Consider the following 17,737-nt stretch of genomic DNA (forward strand, 5'->3'; position numbering starts at 1 on the left):
TGATCAATGTCACTTCTTAATGTAGATGTGAAAATACTAAAGTGTATTTTTCACCATTAAACAAACCTGAAGAATGTTTCAGCTGCAGTGGTAAAGTGTCGCTGTTTTGAAAGAAAAAACGGACAAATGAAGATTTTTTTCTTCTTTTTCTGACGTTAATCCTTCAGTGACCAGCTAGAATATGAACAGAACACAATCAGCTTCTGTCTGTGTTTCATTTCCAGGTAGATTCGCTCTTCTGAGCTGCTCTAAAAGCAGAAACTCCCTCTTGTGGTGAGACAGAAGACTACACCTTCTGTTATTAGTAGGAGAATAACTAATTTTATAAACAAATTACTGAAGTTAGGAAAAACATTATGGGGCCGAGGGTTGACTAATTTGTCATTATGGACTAATTTACCTTACAAAAGGAAAGCAATATAAATGCTATATATATATATATATATATATATATATATATATATATATATATATATAACTTGTCTTGTTATTTATATCTGGAGTTTTTATTTATTTATTTATTCATTTTAATCTATTTTACTCCTTTTACATTTTTAACTCCAGTGTCTTCCTCTGAGGGATCCTCCACATCAGTGGTTGACCTTTCTCAGTAAACAGAGTCGCTGCAGTGGGATCTCCTGGGTCTGGCTCTCTGCTGGGATCTGGGGGGTCCTGTAGTAGCGTACTCTGTGAACTTGATTGGGGGTCACAATATTGTTTCCTCACTGCAGTACAAAGCCAGATTTCTAGATTTCTGTTTTCTATCTTTTTAGTATTTATTTATTTATTCATTTATTTATTCTTTCATTTTGTGGCAATATGTCGATGTGTGTTTGTGTTTGTGTGTGTGTGTGGAGGGGTGGGGGTGGGGCTTGTGGGCATTGTCTTTTGTTTTTAAAATTTTATTATGTTTTATGAAAAGCACTTTGAGTGAAATGATTTTTTTAAAGTGCTTTACAAATAAAGTTTGATTTGATTTGAAGGATTTTATTGTTATTGATAATAAGAAGAGAGAATTTAGAATCTGTAAGAAAAGAATTTCAAACAGAACCGACTCCAGAACCAACCTGTGCAGAAACCTGAGAAGAACTTTCTCCAGAACAGATCAGATACTGACAGAAGAAACCAGATCAGATTCACAAAGATGAGATATTTGGTATTTCTAAATCCTTCACCAGGATTACAAACAGTGGTGGGGCTAGAACATTTTCTATGGGGTGGCAGGAGGGGGGCAGAAGACTTTGACGGGGTGGCAAATGAGAACAGCAGAGTGGAAGGCCGTTACAATTGAGAGGATCCCAAACATGTATTCAAACTGTTATTGTATTGTTATTAAGACAACAGCAGTTCTTTAACCTGAGCTGCTATTTCTAATGTTTAAAGAAGCGTCTATTGATGATTTACTAACCCCTTGATATAAACTCAATCGAACAAAAAAGGGTATTTTTCACCATTAACAAGGCTGAAGAATTTTTACCAACTGATATACTATTTACTTATTTCTTTGAAAAAAAAAATGTTTGGGCATTGTTATACCACTGACTGTGACAGCTATTTTTTCAATGAGACTTTTGCTATTCAAAACAAAGGCAAGTTGAACCAGTGATTCCACTGTCATAGATGTTCAGTGGTTTTGCAGCAGGAACACTAAAGTCCAAGGCTTTACCAAGGACATGGTCAGTGACTTGCAGTGTAGAGTACAGAAAACTGTGGAAAAGTATCCAACAGTATCCAGATCGACTCCTTTCTGCGCCATTTCTCCTCTGAGACACAAAGACTGAGTGAGTTTCACTTCCTCAGAAAGCAGTTAGACTCTGATCCTCCAATCAGCTTCTCTCTTCTCTTTCTGTTGGTTACGCCCATCATGACTCAGCAGTTCTGAAGCAAACATGTAAGGGATAATACCCGACGAAGTGTGCATTATCAGAAATTAACGCACAAATTAACGCGTTGGACGGTTGCTTCCGTGAAGTGCGTTAATTCTCATAATGCACACTTCGGAGGCTATTATCCCACTTATACCATGGTCATTTATAAAACGAATAAACATTCAATCAATATATAGTACTTTATTCTTGTTATTTCTTTGGTTTAGCTCATTTTTTTCCACCAAAAGCGGACTATTTGATCCATGATGCGGCTTGTTGTCACGGTGACATGGATCACCGCAGAGAGCCTGAAGCCGTTACAGACCTCAGCTGCAGCGGTAAAGTGTTGCTGTTTTGAAAGAAGGACCTTGACAAATTAGGATTTGTTCTTCTTTTTCTGAAGTTAAGCCTTTAGTGAGCAGCTTGACCATAAACAGAACACAATCAGCTTCTGTCTCTGTGTTTCATTTCACGGTGTAACAAAGAGGCGGGGGTGTATAGGTCCATATGCAGAGGGTTTAATAGTGAACACAAACAGGCAGGGACAAGGCAAGACATGGTCAAAAACAGGCAGAAGTCAAGTAACAGGAATCGAGCATAGAACAAACACTTGGGCTGATAGCAGAGCAAAAACAAGACCTCACACTGAGCAGAGCTCAGTGAAAGTCTAAATACTGTTTGTAGTGATGAGCTGATGGGAAACAGCTGGGAGAGCCTGGGAAGAGGGAGCAGAGGCTGATGGGATATTGAGTGTTGTAAAGGCACTGGGAGTGTCAATTCTCTGGTGATGGCTCCCTCTGGTGGCCAAAAGGGGGCATGGCAGCCTGAGTCCTGACACACGGCAGGTTCGCTCTTCTGAGCTGCTCTAAAAGCAGAAACTCCCTCTTGTGGTGAGACAGAAGACTATACCTTTCATGCCGAGTGATGTCTTATTAGTGGGAGTCAGTGCTTTAAGTGGGCTGGTGCGCTCCGATGCTGAGCACCGGGACTTCTTTAAATCCCACGTCGGAGCATCGGCACTTCTCACCTAGCTAGGACCGTCCGTTGCTCTGATTAGATCAATTTAGACTTGAATATGTGTAAGAATCACGAAGGACGCACAAGACATCCTACACATAAGAAATGATACAGTGCATAATTGCTTTTACACCGCTCAGGGCGCTATTCCAACAGTACAACACAAGCTCCTGATTATCCTTCCCCTCTCTCTCACTTATGGTGCAAAAAGAAGTAAACACATCCAGATAAAATAATAAAGAGAAAAACAGAGTCAAACAACCACAGACAACGACTCATGTAGACAAAAACCCATATTTAAAATCGAATTTACCTAGAAAAACAAAAGTAAAGGTATCCCACAATTAATTGCGCTTGGCAGATAGCAAGCTGAATTTGCACATCAACGTCAGTGGGCATCTCTGCACCATGTTATCACTGGACAGAGGGAGTAACATCCCCGTATAAATGCATTAGCTCCGGCGCTAAATGAGGCCAAATCCACCTTCAGTGATAGACCGAGTTTGTCTGAGTCGCGTTTTTAGGGCAGCTACAGTCAACAATCATGAGTAAGCTTATTGGCAGTTCACATCCCTCCTTCCACTGAAAGCAGCTCGGGAGAAGATGTCAATCAAATGCTCAAGGTGGGGGCCAGCGGGCACCACACGCTGTAGTTTGACGCGTCTGATTGGTCAGTTTTTAACTTGACTAACTTACGGTAAGGACAAAAAGTATCCTATAAAAAAATAATAATTTGCAATAAGAACGTGTTAGGAAAATACATACTTGTTCAAAAAGGGTTATTCTGACAAATAAAATAAGTAATAACATTTTATTTCTCTTTAGAAGTTTACAGGATTTGGGCTTCTTGGAGCCTGCAGGAACTTCCTGTTTAGCACACAGGGTCTCCAGATTTCTACTCTACGCCGTCAACACAAACTTGTCTGAGCAATGTAATAAGCAAAAGAAATGACTTTAGCGTGAATGAAAACCCAATGATGATCTCGTGGCTACGGAGTGTTAAAAGAACGCGGATGGAAACGGAGGCGGAGTCTCAGACTGACGCCTCACACAGCCTCAATAAGGCTCAATAAGCGTTTGTGGGTCTGACGTCGAACGTCTGGGGGGTTTGAGCGACAGATGACGGGTAGCCAATGGGAGCAGACTTCATCAATGGGTCCGTGAAGACCTTTTAACACCTACTTTACAATTCAACAATGTACCAATCATTGTCCTACTGTTGTTTTCCTCAATGGAATGTACCGATGCAGCAGTTTAAAACAACAAGAGGAGCATGCTGTCGACATTTTTAGATGAGGATTTACTCTGTAGAAATAGATTTCACTCTGAGGTTATGTGCTTTGGACTTTTTTCTTTGTTTAACGTTCGTTTTTCTTTTTTCTCTGCTTTGATTGTAGCTTATAAATTATAAGTTGGGTATCATACAGAATGGTACAGCTCCTCCATTAAATCACCAACCAAAGTTTCATCTTCAACTTTAAAATAATTAAATTTTTGTGAAAAAAATAATTAAAATTATTTTACAAACACACGTTAGTGTTTGATTTCATTTATTTTTAGACTAGACTTGAGCTCCCTCTTTCTTATTAAGACACGTTGAAAAAAGGACTTCTTTTTATCGATTAATATTTACATTCAAGATTCTATTTTATGTTTCGACTTCCGATAAAGAGAGCACCGCCACTTCTTGTTGTCCACTTAAAGCACTGGTGGGAGTAGTAGTAGTAGTTCACTTTCAGCTTATCCCTTTCAGCGTAACAGCACCCACTTTTTCGCATCAGTGATTTGGCAGAGTTTTTATGCCGGAAGCCCTTCCTGACACAACCCTGTACTTGAGGGGCACAGGGACCCAGTTAGGCAGCAGCGTCAAGGGTCTTGTCTAAGGACCCAATCTGAATGGAGATCAGTGGACAACCCTGGGAATCGAACCCAGGACTCCTGCGTGTCAGCCCTTCACCTAGCCCACTGAGCCACCCAGCCGCTTGTCCCAGTGGGAGAATAACTAATTTTATTTTTTTTTTAACTCAATTTTTATGGTGTTTTCCAAGTATCCACAAATAGCAGTCCCAATAACCCAAAAACAATGTGTACATACCTTGAGCATTTGATTGACATCTTCTCCCGTGCTTTCAGTGGAAGGAGGGATGTGAACTGCCAATAAGCTTACTCATGATTGTCGACTGTAGCTGCCCTAAAACGCGACTCAGACAAACTCGGTCTATCACTGTCAGTAGATTTGGCCTCATTTAGCGCCGGAGCTAATGCATTTATACAGGGATGTTACTCCCTCTGTCCGGTGATAACATGGTGTAGAGATGCCCACTGACGTTGACGGCTTGCTATCTGCCAAGCGCAATGAATTGTGGGATACCTTTACTTTTGTTTTTCTTGGTAAATTCGATTTTAAATATGGGTTTTTGTCTACATGAGTCGTTGTCTGTGGTTGTTTTACTCTGTTTTTCTCTTTATTATTTTATCTGGATGTGTTTACTTCTTTTTGCAGTGAGAGGGGGTTTACACAATGAAAGTCTACAACCGGAAGATGATCCAAATGGTGAGGTTTGTGCTTGATTACAACCATATTAACAACTGACTGTATTGCTGCATACAGTTGAAATAAAAATATGTGGTTGTTTATAAAATAGTGATCAATCATACATTTTCAATGTAATATGTAGCAGTCATGACCGTGTTAATTTATGACCTCAGTTTTTTTGTCAAGTGATTAGAAAAGACATTATTAGACGGACCTGTCACCTGGGTTTGGGTTATGATCTGTTGGTTCCGAGAGGGTATACAGGGCCCGGTATTTTTTGTTGACTGCTTTAGTTGCTTCTTTTTGGAATTATCTTTGTTTTGATCGTTTACACAACTTCTGTTATCCGTGTCTATGAACCTTAATAAATCAAGACACTTCCAGCTGTCCTTTTTTTTTTCATCTTTTTTGGAGCGCGTCGCAAACAAGGTCCTGCTGCAGCCTCTCTAGCAGCTCACAAGTCCGCAACCGCTACATAATACACTGATTATTGTAATGTTTGCCATATCATGATACTTTCTACAGCATGAGCCGTGTATTGTGAATTGTATTTTGAGTTACCCTGAGATTCCCAGCCCTAGTGCTAAAAAAACTTAAAATTGGTTTTAATAACCATACTAGTTTTGTGTTTGATCAACCAGTAAAGTTTCCTGACTTGAATGTGATTAAAAAAATATTGTATGAACTTATACAGTAGGCAGTAGGAAGATGAGACAACAGACCCAATGATGAAGATGATTTAAAATCACGTATAGAAGCAACCTGAGATTTCATTACAGAGCCACAGGCTGGTGGCCTCCATACCGCCAGGCCTTAATGTGGAAATTAAGTTAAGATTAGGGATCAGGTTTTTTTGGGCCCGATCCTATTCTGAGTCATTTGATTTTGTGTATCTGCCGATACCGAGTCCTGATCCAATACTTTTATAAGACATTTAAAACATGAATACATTGAAGAAACAGATTAGTGTTGTCCCTCATTTATATTTTAATAACCTTCTTTTATCATTAAAAACTTAAATAAAACACTTCTGTGAAGTAGCTTTAATAAACAAGTAAAAATACAGCAAATATAAACTAGGAAAAAAATACAATTTTCTTGTTATATAAGTGATAATTAGTCATGTGATAAAGTTTAGTGACTTTAGCTTTAACATCTTTAGAGCTATTAAACATTTTTGACCAAATGTGATTCCTGTCCTCATTTAAAATTCTTAAAAATAAATTATGATTTTGTTTTAGCATAACATTTGATGAGTGTTCATGAATAGCTGATATCATTATTAGTTTTTATGTATTAGTTTTATTTATTTAGTTATTTTTAAGATTATGTGCTTATTTTTTAAGTTCTTAAGACATCACATTTTCGGTTTTATTACCACAGTAGTTAATTTTCTTAACTGTTATTTCTCTGTCAGATAAATAAAACAGGCATATCAAAGGACAGCTCGGGTCCTAAGGAGTAAAATCACGGCGCTGGCATGTAGCAGTTAGCAGCTGCTGTTTAGCCATCTGTCTGCAGCACGAAGAGCTTCACATTAAAAAAGAAAAAAAAAACTGTCTTTTTCTGTTGGAATACCTTTATAGGTTGTTGTTTGAGTTATGAAAAACCAATAGAGACACTTGCTGTCAGTTTAAAGCGTTTGTAAAGGAGTTATTGATCCCGGAAGTTAGCTTTCTAGCTAGCTTTGTTTACAAGTTAGCCTTCTGCTTGAGCTGCTGCCGTTTTCTGGTGCGTTTTCACGTGATGACATTTTGTGATCTTTTCATGACACGCAGACTTCTAGCGGGGTATTTATCCGGAATGATAAAATGAAATATAAACCTCTGATCATAATGAGAATAAATGAAATATCTGTCGATCCTGATCGGACAAAGGAGTCCGATTCCGATCGAGTCCCCAATCACGTGATCGGCCTCGATTTCCGATCACGTGATCAGATCGGGACATCCCTAGTTAAGATTGGACACAAGTGCAAAATAATCAAGTTTTTCTGAAGTCTGACGTGTGTTGTAAACATTGTTTTTTTTTTTTTTAATTCACATTTTTTGAAGACTCACGTTTTTTAGGATTTTATCATCCAAATGCCACAATCATAAAAATACAAAGAGTTAGGGACTGGTTCATTTAAATGTACATAGTTTTCCTATACAGTGAGCCTCACTGTTTGAATTGACTGTCAAAGCGATTGAACTTTTCATAAAATGCATTTCTTTATATGTACCAGTGAACAGAAAATTGATGTTTATAATTCTAAGTTTTAGATCTTTATCACTTTAATGTATTCTACCTGTTTAAATGTATCATTACTTTTAGTACTGACATGGTTTATAATTTTGTTTTTTTAAAGGAATTCTGTAAAACAATTCAGACACATTGTTAAGTGTTTGATCTTTGATTTCAATTTATATGCTTTTGTAGTTTTTATTGTTGTTTTAAAGTTGTAAGTTTTGTTGTAGTTTAAACTGAGACCTAAAAATATTTTCTTCACATCTCTATGAAATAGTTTAATAAATAATCTCTAATTCTTACACTTTTGTGTCATCACTAAACATTTCATTATTGCTTTAAACAAAAATTCTTGTTTAGATTTTGAGTCATGTGACCAGTTCCCCATTTAGTGAGGGGAATATTTTTAGAACTGTTTTTCTGCTTTTAGTGTTTTGTTCCAATCTTTCCTGTGAAGAATAAAGTGGACGTGAACATCAGTCAGAAGTGTGGAGTCTTTCCCACAGTGTGGCTTTCTGCTGTTAGTTGGTTCTCTGTCACCCTTGACATGAATGTGACCCAGCTGCTGAGTATGGCACAATCAGCAGCAAACGCCTTGATTCAGCAGCACGCCATGGTTCTTGAGACCTGAGACCTGAGAACTGAGGTGAGATCACAGAGCTCCATCAGAAGCTGTGAAGAAGACTGAAGTCAACGAACTGCTTCTCTGTGCTTTTCTCATCAGTCTCAGTGCAGCAGTGAACTTCAGCGCAGCTCAACAGAAATCTTCCAACTTACCAAACAGCACTTCCTTGAATAAAACATCCTTTCTTGGAGATCTTTATCAACCAACGTACAGCTGTATCTTAGCAAAAGTAGTACACCAGAAGTTAAAGTTGCTAAGCAAACTTGAGCATCAGTGTAAAAAGCAGACCTGTAGCTGAGCATCAAAACGGTGCGACTTCAGCGAAAGAGAGGGTGCACCAGCTGACTCAGAAACGGACAGAAAATAAAGAACACAATCTAGGGAGATAATTATAATCCAGAGCAGGTGTTTACTATGGATGAAGCTGTTCTCTACGCTGCAAACAGTCGATTGTTCTGAATTGAAAAAAAAAAAAAAACTCTTTATGTTGAGCAATACTCCAATATTCTTTAATATACGTTTAAAAAAACAATCATAATAATAAACATAGTAATAGAAGTGTTTTTGGTGAGTGTGGATCGGTAACGGACATTCTTCTGCCGCGTGTGTGTGTGTGTGTGTGGGGGGGGGGGGTCCTCTGTGTTGGCGAATTTGTTGTGTGTCCAGTCCCCAACCCCTGCAAATATGTAGAAATACTATATGTAAAGAATTAAATTATTTGCAAGAAGATTAGAGGGAGGGAAGAAGAAAACAGCTGAAAAGAGGACAAAACTTTCAGTTTGCGTCTTGAGTCAGGAAGAGAGCTGGACGGATGCTTCCTATTGTCATAATACCTTTCCACCAATCAATGGATTACATCATGTGACAACAGTAGCTCCGCCCAAACTTGTCAGTTTCATTTTTTATGGACCTACAACCAACAGGGGACCTAAAATAGTATAATTGGGTCTGGCTTAATGTGTCCATTTTATAATGGACCCACTGTTCCAGCAAATCCCAAACATGAAACAAGGAAGCAGTTTGGATTCCTTTTTTTTCTTGAACTTTGATGATCAAAACGCTGCAGGAACTGAAACTGGAACACTGACATAATGCAGCACACTTTATCAATGGACTAAGAATACTAGAAGATTCACAGAAGAAGAAAACACTGTTCTAGTGGAACATCTAGAACTTCTGTCCATGATTCTGATGAACTTCATAAAGATGACACCTCCCACTTTGGCTTGTGTCGAATAAAGAAAAGCTAAAATAACCAAAAAAATACAATGTTGATGAATTCTGGCAGAAAATGTTCAAACTTTTCAACTCGACAGGAAAAATGGATCAAAGAAATAAATCTATTTTATAATTAATAAAGAAAACTGGCTGAAACACAGCGCCAGAAGAGAACACTGCTTTTGGACCACCCCGCTGGTAACGGAACCTTTCAGCTGTTCTCTTCAGGTCTTCAGATGGTATGGTGAAGAACACAGAACTTTACTAACTGAGTCACTGCTTGGTGGTCAGATTTAAACATCACTTTGTGGTCACAGACTTGAAATCTGAACTTTGACTTTAAGATTCTCAGAATCTGCTGTCTCTCTGTGAAGAATCATTATCACTGAACCTCATTCATTTTATTTAGTACAACTCTAATTTTAGTTCATTTATTGATTTTATTTTTTAGAGCCGTCAGGCAAAAAATTTTAATCGCGATAAATCCCATTGTCCATAGTTAACTCGCGATTAATCGCAAATTAATATGTGGCCTTTTTTTAGGAAAAAAAATGTGTGCTTCGTGGAATTTAGCAGTTCTAAATTTATTATGAAAACAAGAATGGCAAAATTAATAGTTTTCATCAGAAATACTTTATTTTTTAACATTGTATTGAGATAAACTTCCTTAACAATAAAAGGCTGTAACATAAAATGCCTAACAAAAGCCTAAGTCCAAGTGAAGGGCATTTTAAATTCAAAACTTCAATCAACGTTCAGTAAAATAAAATAAAAAACATCAAAAATAACATTTCCATAACACTTTCATGTTCATTTTTTGTCAGGACCAAATCTTTTCCTCCTCTGCTGAACTACAGTAATACATGAAATAGAGATTTATCATTTCCAATGAACTTTTGTTTTTTAAAACATTAAAGACTGAGAAAAGCGGGATACTCAGTGGATAGTTTGACAGTCTGTTACTGCCGCCGAGTTCTCTGGCTGCAGCTCGATGCAGCGACGTGTCCAGTGGAGCTAACGCCATGAATATGCCGGCAGACAGACCGCTATGCTGGGGCTGGATCACGCTTAAACCTCCAGAACTTTGGGATATTTTGCATATTTTTGCACGGTAAAAGAGGGACGGGCCACACACTCAAAGCTGAGATTTATCTTTTCATCTACAAATAACTGGCGTTGTTTAAACTACATTTAAAACGTCTCCCGGTGCGCTTACTGTTCGGAACATCGGGGGTCCACAGCTCTCGGGACGAGGCGCTGGACGCGAGCCGGTACCACCAGACGTGGTACTGGACGCGAACCGGAGCCGGGTTAGGGTGCAGGAGCTCTCCAGGTCCTGGCGCCGGGCCGGTTCTAGCTAGCAGGTCAGTGGTTTGAGACCCGCCTGTGATCCAGTGAGAGCAGCCAGTGAGTTGAAGGGCAATGACTTAGGGACGCCCGCGCGCGGTGTGGAAAGGCACGTATGGGAAAATCCACGATTAATGCCTCAAAAAAATTGTTGGCGTCACGCACATGTCAAGTTAACGTGAAATTAACTCGACAAATCTGACAGCCCTATTATTTTTATTTTTTAAAAAAAACAACAGACGCAAACAAACAAATATTCAATTTCTGGGGAAAAAAAACCCTGCAGGAAGTTCATGAAGTTTACTTTTCTGGTGTATTTCAATGTTCCTTTGTTAATGATTGATGATGTCATCAATGTGACCTTTGAACTTTTAATCAGCAGTTCATTTTCCTACCCATTAAAGAAGCTCTTAACCTCATAAATCTACAAGTTCTGTTTTATCAATGTCCCAACTGTCAAATTTCTCACTTTGATTAAATGTGAATTTTGACACAAAGAATCTGGACAAATTCTCCAACTTGTGTCTTAGAAGAGAGTTTTTAACTGTAAATGATGTCATCAGATCAGATGAAGAAGCATGACCTCCATGATGATCTGTGACAGCTCTATGTGCGTCACATGACTGACAGACATCTGGATGGGATCTGGATCAGCACAGCTCAGGGATCTGGAACTCCATTCATGCATGGAGTTGGGAAGAGCTCCTCTTTGAGCAACAAGCTACTCCAATTTCTCCAGCAGTCCTCAAAATCTGAGAAAAGATGACGAGAATCTTTAGAAGAAAATCCCTTTTTCCTTCTTTCTAGGAAGGGAAGTCCAGGTAGAAAAATCTGGTCCTGAAGACATTTTGATGAAAATGTTTTAGACAAGAAAGAAAATTGTTCCATTTGAGTGAAGGTCTGTTTTCAATCTCATCTCAGACTTGGAATCACATTTGATCCTGGGGATTCCTTTCCCGGAGAAAGAACACTCAACTTTCTGATTCCTATAGATCTGACCCCTAAAAGCTCAAATACAGCTCAACTCAAACACTGATCTTTGTTCTCTGTGCAAATTACAAAGGTCTTTTCCACCCATTTCTACTGAGAATGAAGCAAACACATGAATATTAGAACAGGTTTAACAGGATGAGGGGAAGGCTAAAGATTAAAGTCTGTTTGTGAGTCAAAGATAGAATGAAGACTAAATCAATCTCAAACACAGTGTTGATTCAAAAGAGCATTTATTAGATCCAAACAGGCTGCAGGAATTTGACAGACAGCTTTCAGTTTGAACCTTTAGACACTAAGATGCAGTTCTGAAAACAGCCAGCAGGTGTCTCCCTTCTCCCTCCTGCTTCAATGCAGTTAGTGTTGTTGCAGCAGCTGCATCAAAGTGATTCTCTGTAATTCCTCACTAACATCCACTCTGTTCATTCATGTCCTCTGGAGAAAACAGGATTTATGCTCAGAAAGTTGGATGAAATGTGTTTAAAAACTGCAGCTAAAATGATGTCAGCATGGAAAAAAACTTTACCCACTAAACAACAAAGAAAAAGGAAGTTTAATCATAAAACTGTAGAAAACCTCAATCAAACCTAAACTCTGAGTCTTTCAAACTGCATGAGAAAATATTTTATTAAAAGAACAGATATTATATAAAAATGATACAACTGACAAACTTTAGTACACTAACTGATCTCAGATGAGGATTTTTTTTCAGGTCTCAAAGTAGAGCCTAGTTACCGTTCCTTTTTCCTTCTTTCCTTTTCCTTTTCTTCTTAGAACAGTTTGAAGACATTTGATTATGAGAGTCGTGATTTTGTGGAGTTTGGCTTGAGTCTTGTTCTATTCAGGCTGCTGGTAGTCATCTTTGAAAATGTCTGAAGATCCAAACAGCAGGCCGGCTCGTTCAGACTATTCAGTAACAACATATCTGCAGACCAACTGCCTCTCATGTTCATCTTTGCTCCTAAAGGGGCAACATCAGTCTCGGCAGCCCCTTCCTTCCCACCTGTGATTAGAACAAAAGCAGACGGAGATTAAGTGTTGTCTGTATCTGATGTTGGTGTGTCAGTCAGTGATGCAGCACAGCAGCAGAAAGAGCAGCAGGAGCTTCAGTTCTGTTCAGAGCAGCAGCTTCCTGTCATCTTCACCTGTTGGAGCTTCTGCTGCTCTGATTGGCTGACTGTTGTCCTGAAGCCTGTTATCATTCTCCTCAGAGCTTCACTGAGAAGCTGCAGCTTCAGAGGAAACTCTGCATCTTTGCTCTCAGACTAACTTTAGGACCAAACACCTGGAAGCAGCTGGACTGACTCCAACCCTCTACTGACCTCAGAGTCTGCAGTTTGGAGTTTGGGCTCTCCACCAGATCCTGGAGCTGCTGAATATCTCCATACTGCAGGTTGTTCCCTCTCAGATTCAGTTCTGTCAGGTGGGACATTTTGGACTTCAGAGCTGTGACCAGAGCAGCACAGCTGATCTTTGACAAACTGCAGTTCATCAACCTGAATCCAGAACAAAGACTTAATTTTAAAGACAAAGTTCACATTTTTCATCCTTCAGTTCTTCTAAAGAGTTCAGAGCTGAAGAAGATCAGAAAGTTTGGAAAAAAGCTCAAATATATGAAGATCAGAAGAGTCCTGCAGAAGCAGAGAAGAAGAACATTCAGGAACATTCAGGACAACATGCAGCTGCTTCAGTAAAGAAGTCCAGATGTGTGAAAGTCAAACATCAGCCTGTGGCTGCATCTAAACCAACTGATGTTTCTGCACCATCATCAGAAAAAGTCCACTTCCTCTTTCTGCTCAGCTCTTCTCAAAACAGCAATGAATCATGGCTGTATTTCAGCATCATGATGCTGGAAAGTCTTACAGTTTTCAGTCATTCTCTCTTTAACCCCTTCAAGCCACAGATCTTCATCTCCAACAGAGAGAAGAAGGAAGTGATAAGGAAGTGTCAGCAGCAAATGTTGGACATTGATTCCTGATCAATGACTTCAGTTCTGAATAAAGAGTCAGAAGCTGCTGGGAGCTTTGATGGATGGATGTGAGCAGATGTTTGTAGATGAAAAGGTGAGGATGCTGGTGGAGGATGTGAGGATGTGTCTGTCAAAGCAGCATCCAGCAGCAACATAACATCACTGTCTGCTCACTAACATCAGCCTTTGGACTCTCAGGTGCATCTGCTGAAACACAGCAGGACTCAGAGTGCAAGTGAGCGTTCATGTCTGCTTCCTCTGCACTTGCTTTAAAGGAGTCTGTTGGACCAAAGCAAAGACACAAAGAAGAGCTGATAGCTGCAAACAGAACTTTGTGAAGCACAAATGTCAGCAGACAGCTTTACAACACGAAGCCGCAGAATGTCGTGGTCTGACAGCTGTGTTCGGAGGGACGCCGGACGTGACTCAGAAAGACGCCGTTTGGGGCTATAGCCTCCTGAGCCTGCATCAACGGGGCAGAGGCGCCCTACACCGGACGCCATTCTGGTGAGCGTAAACCAGTGATTGTCCTAGCATGTCTTCTATCTCTCCGGCTCTCATCCCTCTTTCCTGCCCCACTTGTCATATGTTTAGTCAGGATCCCGCCTCATTTAGTGGAGATAATGGTAGCTGTGTCAACTTTAGTCTGATCTCAGACCTGTTATCCAGGCTCGGACAACTGGAAGCGCGTCTTAGCTCAATGGAAGCTAAACCAGCTAGCCATGTTGTTGTTACTCGGAGCGCTAGCTGCGCTAGTAAAGCTGACTTAGCTAGCATCCCACCACCCTCTCGGTGGTCGGGGAATCCCCAGGATGAGTTTACACAGGTTGGGAAGAAGCAGAGAGCTAAACGAAGGCACGTAGAACACACAGAGCTCCCTGTATGTAACAGGTTTTCTCCCCTCAGTAACGCACCAACTGAACCAAAAACCCTGGTCATCGGCTCCTCCGAGGTCAGACACGTAAAGCTCAAGGGAGCTACAGTTAGATGTTACCCGGGAGCCAGAGTTGGTGACATCAATGGAAACCTCCGAATGTTAGCCCAGAGTAAGGCGAGGTTCCGTCGGGTCGTAATTCACGCAGGTGGCAACGACGCCCGACGAAGACAATCAGAGATTCTTAAACTAAACGTAGAATCGGTGTGTAAACTGGCTAAATCTGTGTCAGACACAGTAGTTTTCTCTGGTCCTCTCCCAAACAAAGTCAGTGATGAAATGTACGGCTGCTTTTCATCATTTAACCGCTGGTTAGCTAAATGGTGCCCAGAAAATGGCGTTAGCTTTGTGGATAACTGGAGCATGTTCTGGGGAAAGCCCGGCCTCATACGCAGAGATGGCATTCTTCCCAGTTTGGACGGAGCGGCTCTTCTGTCCAGAAACATTTCTGCTAGCTTTAGCCATGCAGCCTGACAACTCAGAGAGGAGACCCGGGGAGAGAGCAGTAGTTTAAAACTCTACCCTGAGCGGCCTTTAGCGCTGATGCTAACCCTAAACAGGGCTAGCCCAGCAGTTCCTAGTGTTAGCTTATGTGCTGGAAGGCAAATGAAAGGAATGAATCACAAAAACAAAAATGATGATGTCATTAAATGTGGGCTACTAAACATTAGATCAATTTCCTCAAAGTCCCTATTAGTCAATGAATTGATTAATGATAATAAACTTAACCTGCTAGCTCTAACAGAAATCTGGCTAAAACAGGATGATTATGTTCGGCTGAATGAAGCAACCCCCCCTAGCTATAATAACTATCAGAAATCCAGGATTTCTGGGAGAGGAGGTGGGTTAGCAGTAATTTCAGAGTCATGCTTACTCCTTAACATTAAAGTTAAACACATTTATAATTTATTTGAAAGCATTGTACTATCTATAAATCACCCAAACATAAAGACTCAAAAAGCAGATTTATTCATTCATCTTCCAGACCGCTTCTTCCCTTTCGGGGTCGCGGGGGTGCCGGAGCCTATCCCGGCTACTGATGGGCGAAGGCGGGGTACACCCTGGACAGGTCGCCAGTCTGTCGCAGGACCTCAATCACACACACATCCACTCTCACATTCACACCTAGGGACAATTTAGAGTCACCAATTAACCTATGAAGCATGTTTTTTGGACGGTGGGAGGAAGCCGGAGTCCCCGTTGAAAACCCACGCATGCACGGGGAGAACATGCAAACTCCACACAGAAAGGTCCCAGCCGGGAGTCAAACCGGAGCCTTCTCGCTGTGAGGCAAGAGCGCTAACCACTGCGCCACCGTGCAACCCTAAAGCAGTTTTATTTATAATTATTTATCGCCCTCCCGGCCCAAACTCAGAATTTTTATGTGAGTTTTCAGAATTTTTATCAAATATTATTTTAGATTCTGACAAAATCATAATAACAGGAGATTTTAATATTCATATTGATGATTCCAGTGACTGTCTTGGAAACGCATTTGCGACTTTATTAGAAAATGTTGGTTTCACACAAAACGTAAATCAACCTACTCACTGTCATAAGCACACCCTGGACCTTGTTTTAACTCATGGAGTTGAGATTAGCCAGCTGAATGTCCTTCCTCATAACTCCATACTCTCAGATCATTTTCTAATTACTTTTCAGTTTAAATTAGAAAATTCTACTGCTCCAACAAATAAGAAAGAGCTTAAACGAACATTATCTGACCGTTCTGTGTCCGAATTTAAACTCGCAGTCCAACCAATGTTTAGTAACATGTTGGATAAATATTCTCAGAGCACTTTAAGCCCCGTTGAAAATTATCAGTTTGTCAATGATACCATGCAAGCCCTCAGAGGAACACTTGATGTTGTTGCCCTTCTGAAACTTAAGCTTGTTAGACAAAACAGAGTAGCACCGTGTGTGACTCTTCTCATGACAACACAGGTCGGTTTTTGCAACGGGCGTTTATTTTCTCTTTGCACGTCATCCAACTTTGGGTACACTTCGTGCCTTCGCTTTCGTTACGCCGTGAAAACTATGAACAAAGCATTATAAAACATTTCAATAAATAAAAACTCCCTAAAACAATACAAAGTAATACAAACAAAAGGCACAATAAATACCTCGTTTCCGCTTGTCAAGAAAAGAGTCTCTTTGAGTCCAAAGCATCGTGCGTGCTGCTTTCTTCCAGCATGAACTTCTTCATGAACAAAAACTGCGGCCAACATCAAAGGCTCAAAGTCTCGCGAGAATACTCATATCGCTGTGAGCATGCTTCAACCAAATTCACTGTACAGTCCCAAAATAAAAATAAATCAAATTACAAGTTTTACAAATTTCAAAACCCATGAAAAATAATAAAATATATATATAATTTTAACCTGCACTTACACCGTGGTTTAACGCTGAAACACGTTCCCTAAAACAAATAACTCGTAAATTAGAAAGAAAATGGCGCCGTTCTGGATCAGAGCACTNNNNTTGGTTTTACATCCAAAGACCCATCAAGGCTGCAACCAGAGAACCTGCCCAAGTATTCTTGTCCGGACCTGGTGTCCCACAGTGGCTTCTGGGCAAAAGCGCTGCCAGAGGAACTCTCAGAAGAGGGAAACATCATCTCGTTTTGGGTAGACAAGAAAGGCAGAGTTTTCTACAAGCTCAATGACTCTAACTCCACGCTGTTTTTCAACGGCGTACGTATCTGTGAACCTCTCTGGGCTCTCATAGATGTCTATGGTCTCACAAAGGAGATCCAGCTACTAGGTAAGTCATCAGTGTCCCAATATAATTGTTTTATTGTGTTTTATTTACTGCAAGATTGTGTAGAGTTTGCTTTTATGACCATTTCCCAGAGATGTCGATGGACTTTGCTTTTAGGCACTACCAAAAGGTGCTTTGGAGCATTTCCACTTGATTTTCAACTGTTTGAAAATGAACCACTATTTTAAACATTTTACTTTCTACTCTTCTAAGGATCCTTGATATTGAGCTTCGAGCTCCTCTC

At 40.1% G+C, this 17,737-nt stretch overlaps 2 protein-coding genes and 1 long non-coding RNA gene across 3 annotated transcripts in view; 1 reads left to right on the forward strand and 2 right to left on the reverse strand.

Annotated features, from left to right (window-relative positions):
* cuedc1b (CUE domain containing 1b) overlaps positions 1–6,903 on the reverse strand; it is a 34,704-nt gene extending 27,801 nt beyond the window's left edge. Inside the window, exons 1-2 of the mRNA XM_036215611.1 lie at positions 6,893–6,903; positions 6,417–6,419 (exon numbers count right to left, since the gene is read on the reverse strand). Coding sequence (XP_036071504.1) covers positions 6,417–6,419; positions 6,893–6,903 — 14 coding nt within the window. The remainder of the gene's footprint in view (positions 1–6,416; positions 6,420–6,892) is intronic.
* A 5,143-nt stretch (positions 6,904–12,046) lies between these two features.
* Positions 12,047–13,320, reverse strand: LOC118599688. The gene is made up of 2 exons (XR_004949142.1): positions 13,153–13,320; positions 12,047–12,833 (listed from the first exon to the last, which is right to left on the reverse strand). It is a non-coding gene; the product is annotated as an uncharacterized LOC118599688 (long non-coding RNA).
* A 3,899-nt stretch (positions 13,321–17,219) lies between these two features.
* LOC112161825 (E3 ubiquitin-protein ligase NEURL1) overlaps positions 17,220–17,737 on the forward strand; it is a gene marked incomplete at its 5' end in the record, with an annotated part of 35,460 nt that continues 34,942 nt past the window's right edge. The window contains one exon of the mRNA XM_024297293.2: positions 17,220–17,496. Coding sequence (XP_024153061.2) covers positions 17,220–17,496 — 277 coding nt within the window. The remainder of the gene's footprint in view (positions 17,497–17,737) is intronic.

This window comes from Oryzias melastigma, linkage group LG15 (assembly GCF_002922805.2).
Source record: "Oryzias melastigma strain HK-1 linkage group LG15, ASM292280v2, whole genome shotgun sequence".
Lineage (NCBI taxonomy): Eukaryota > Metazoa > Chordata > Actinopteri > Beloniformes > Adrianichthyidae > Oryzias > Oryzias melastigma.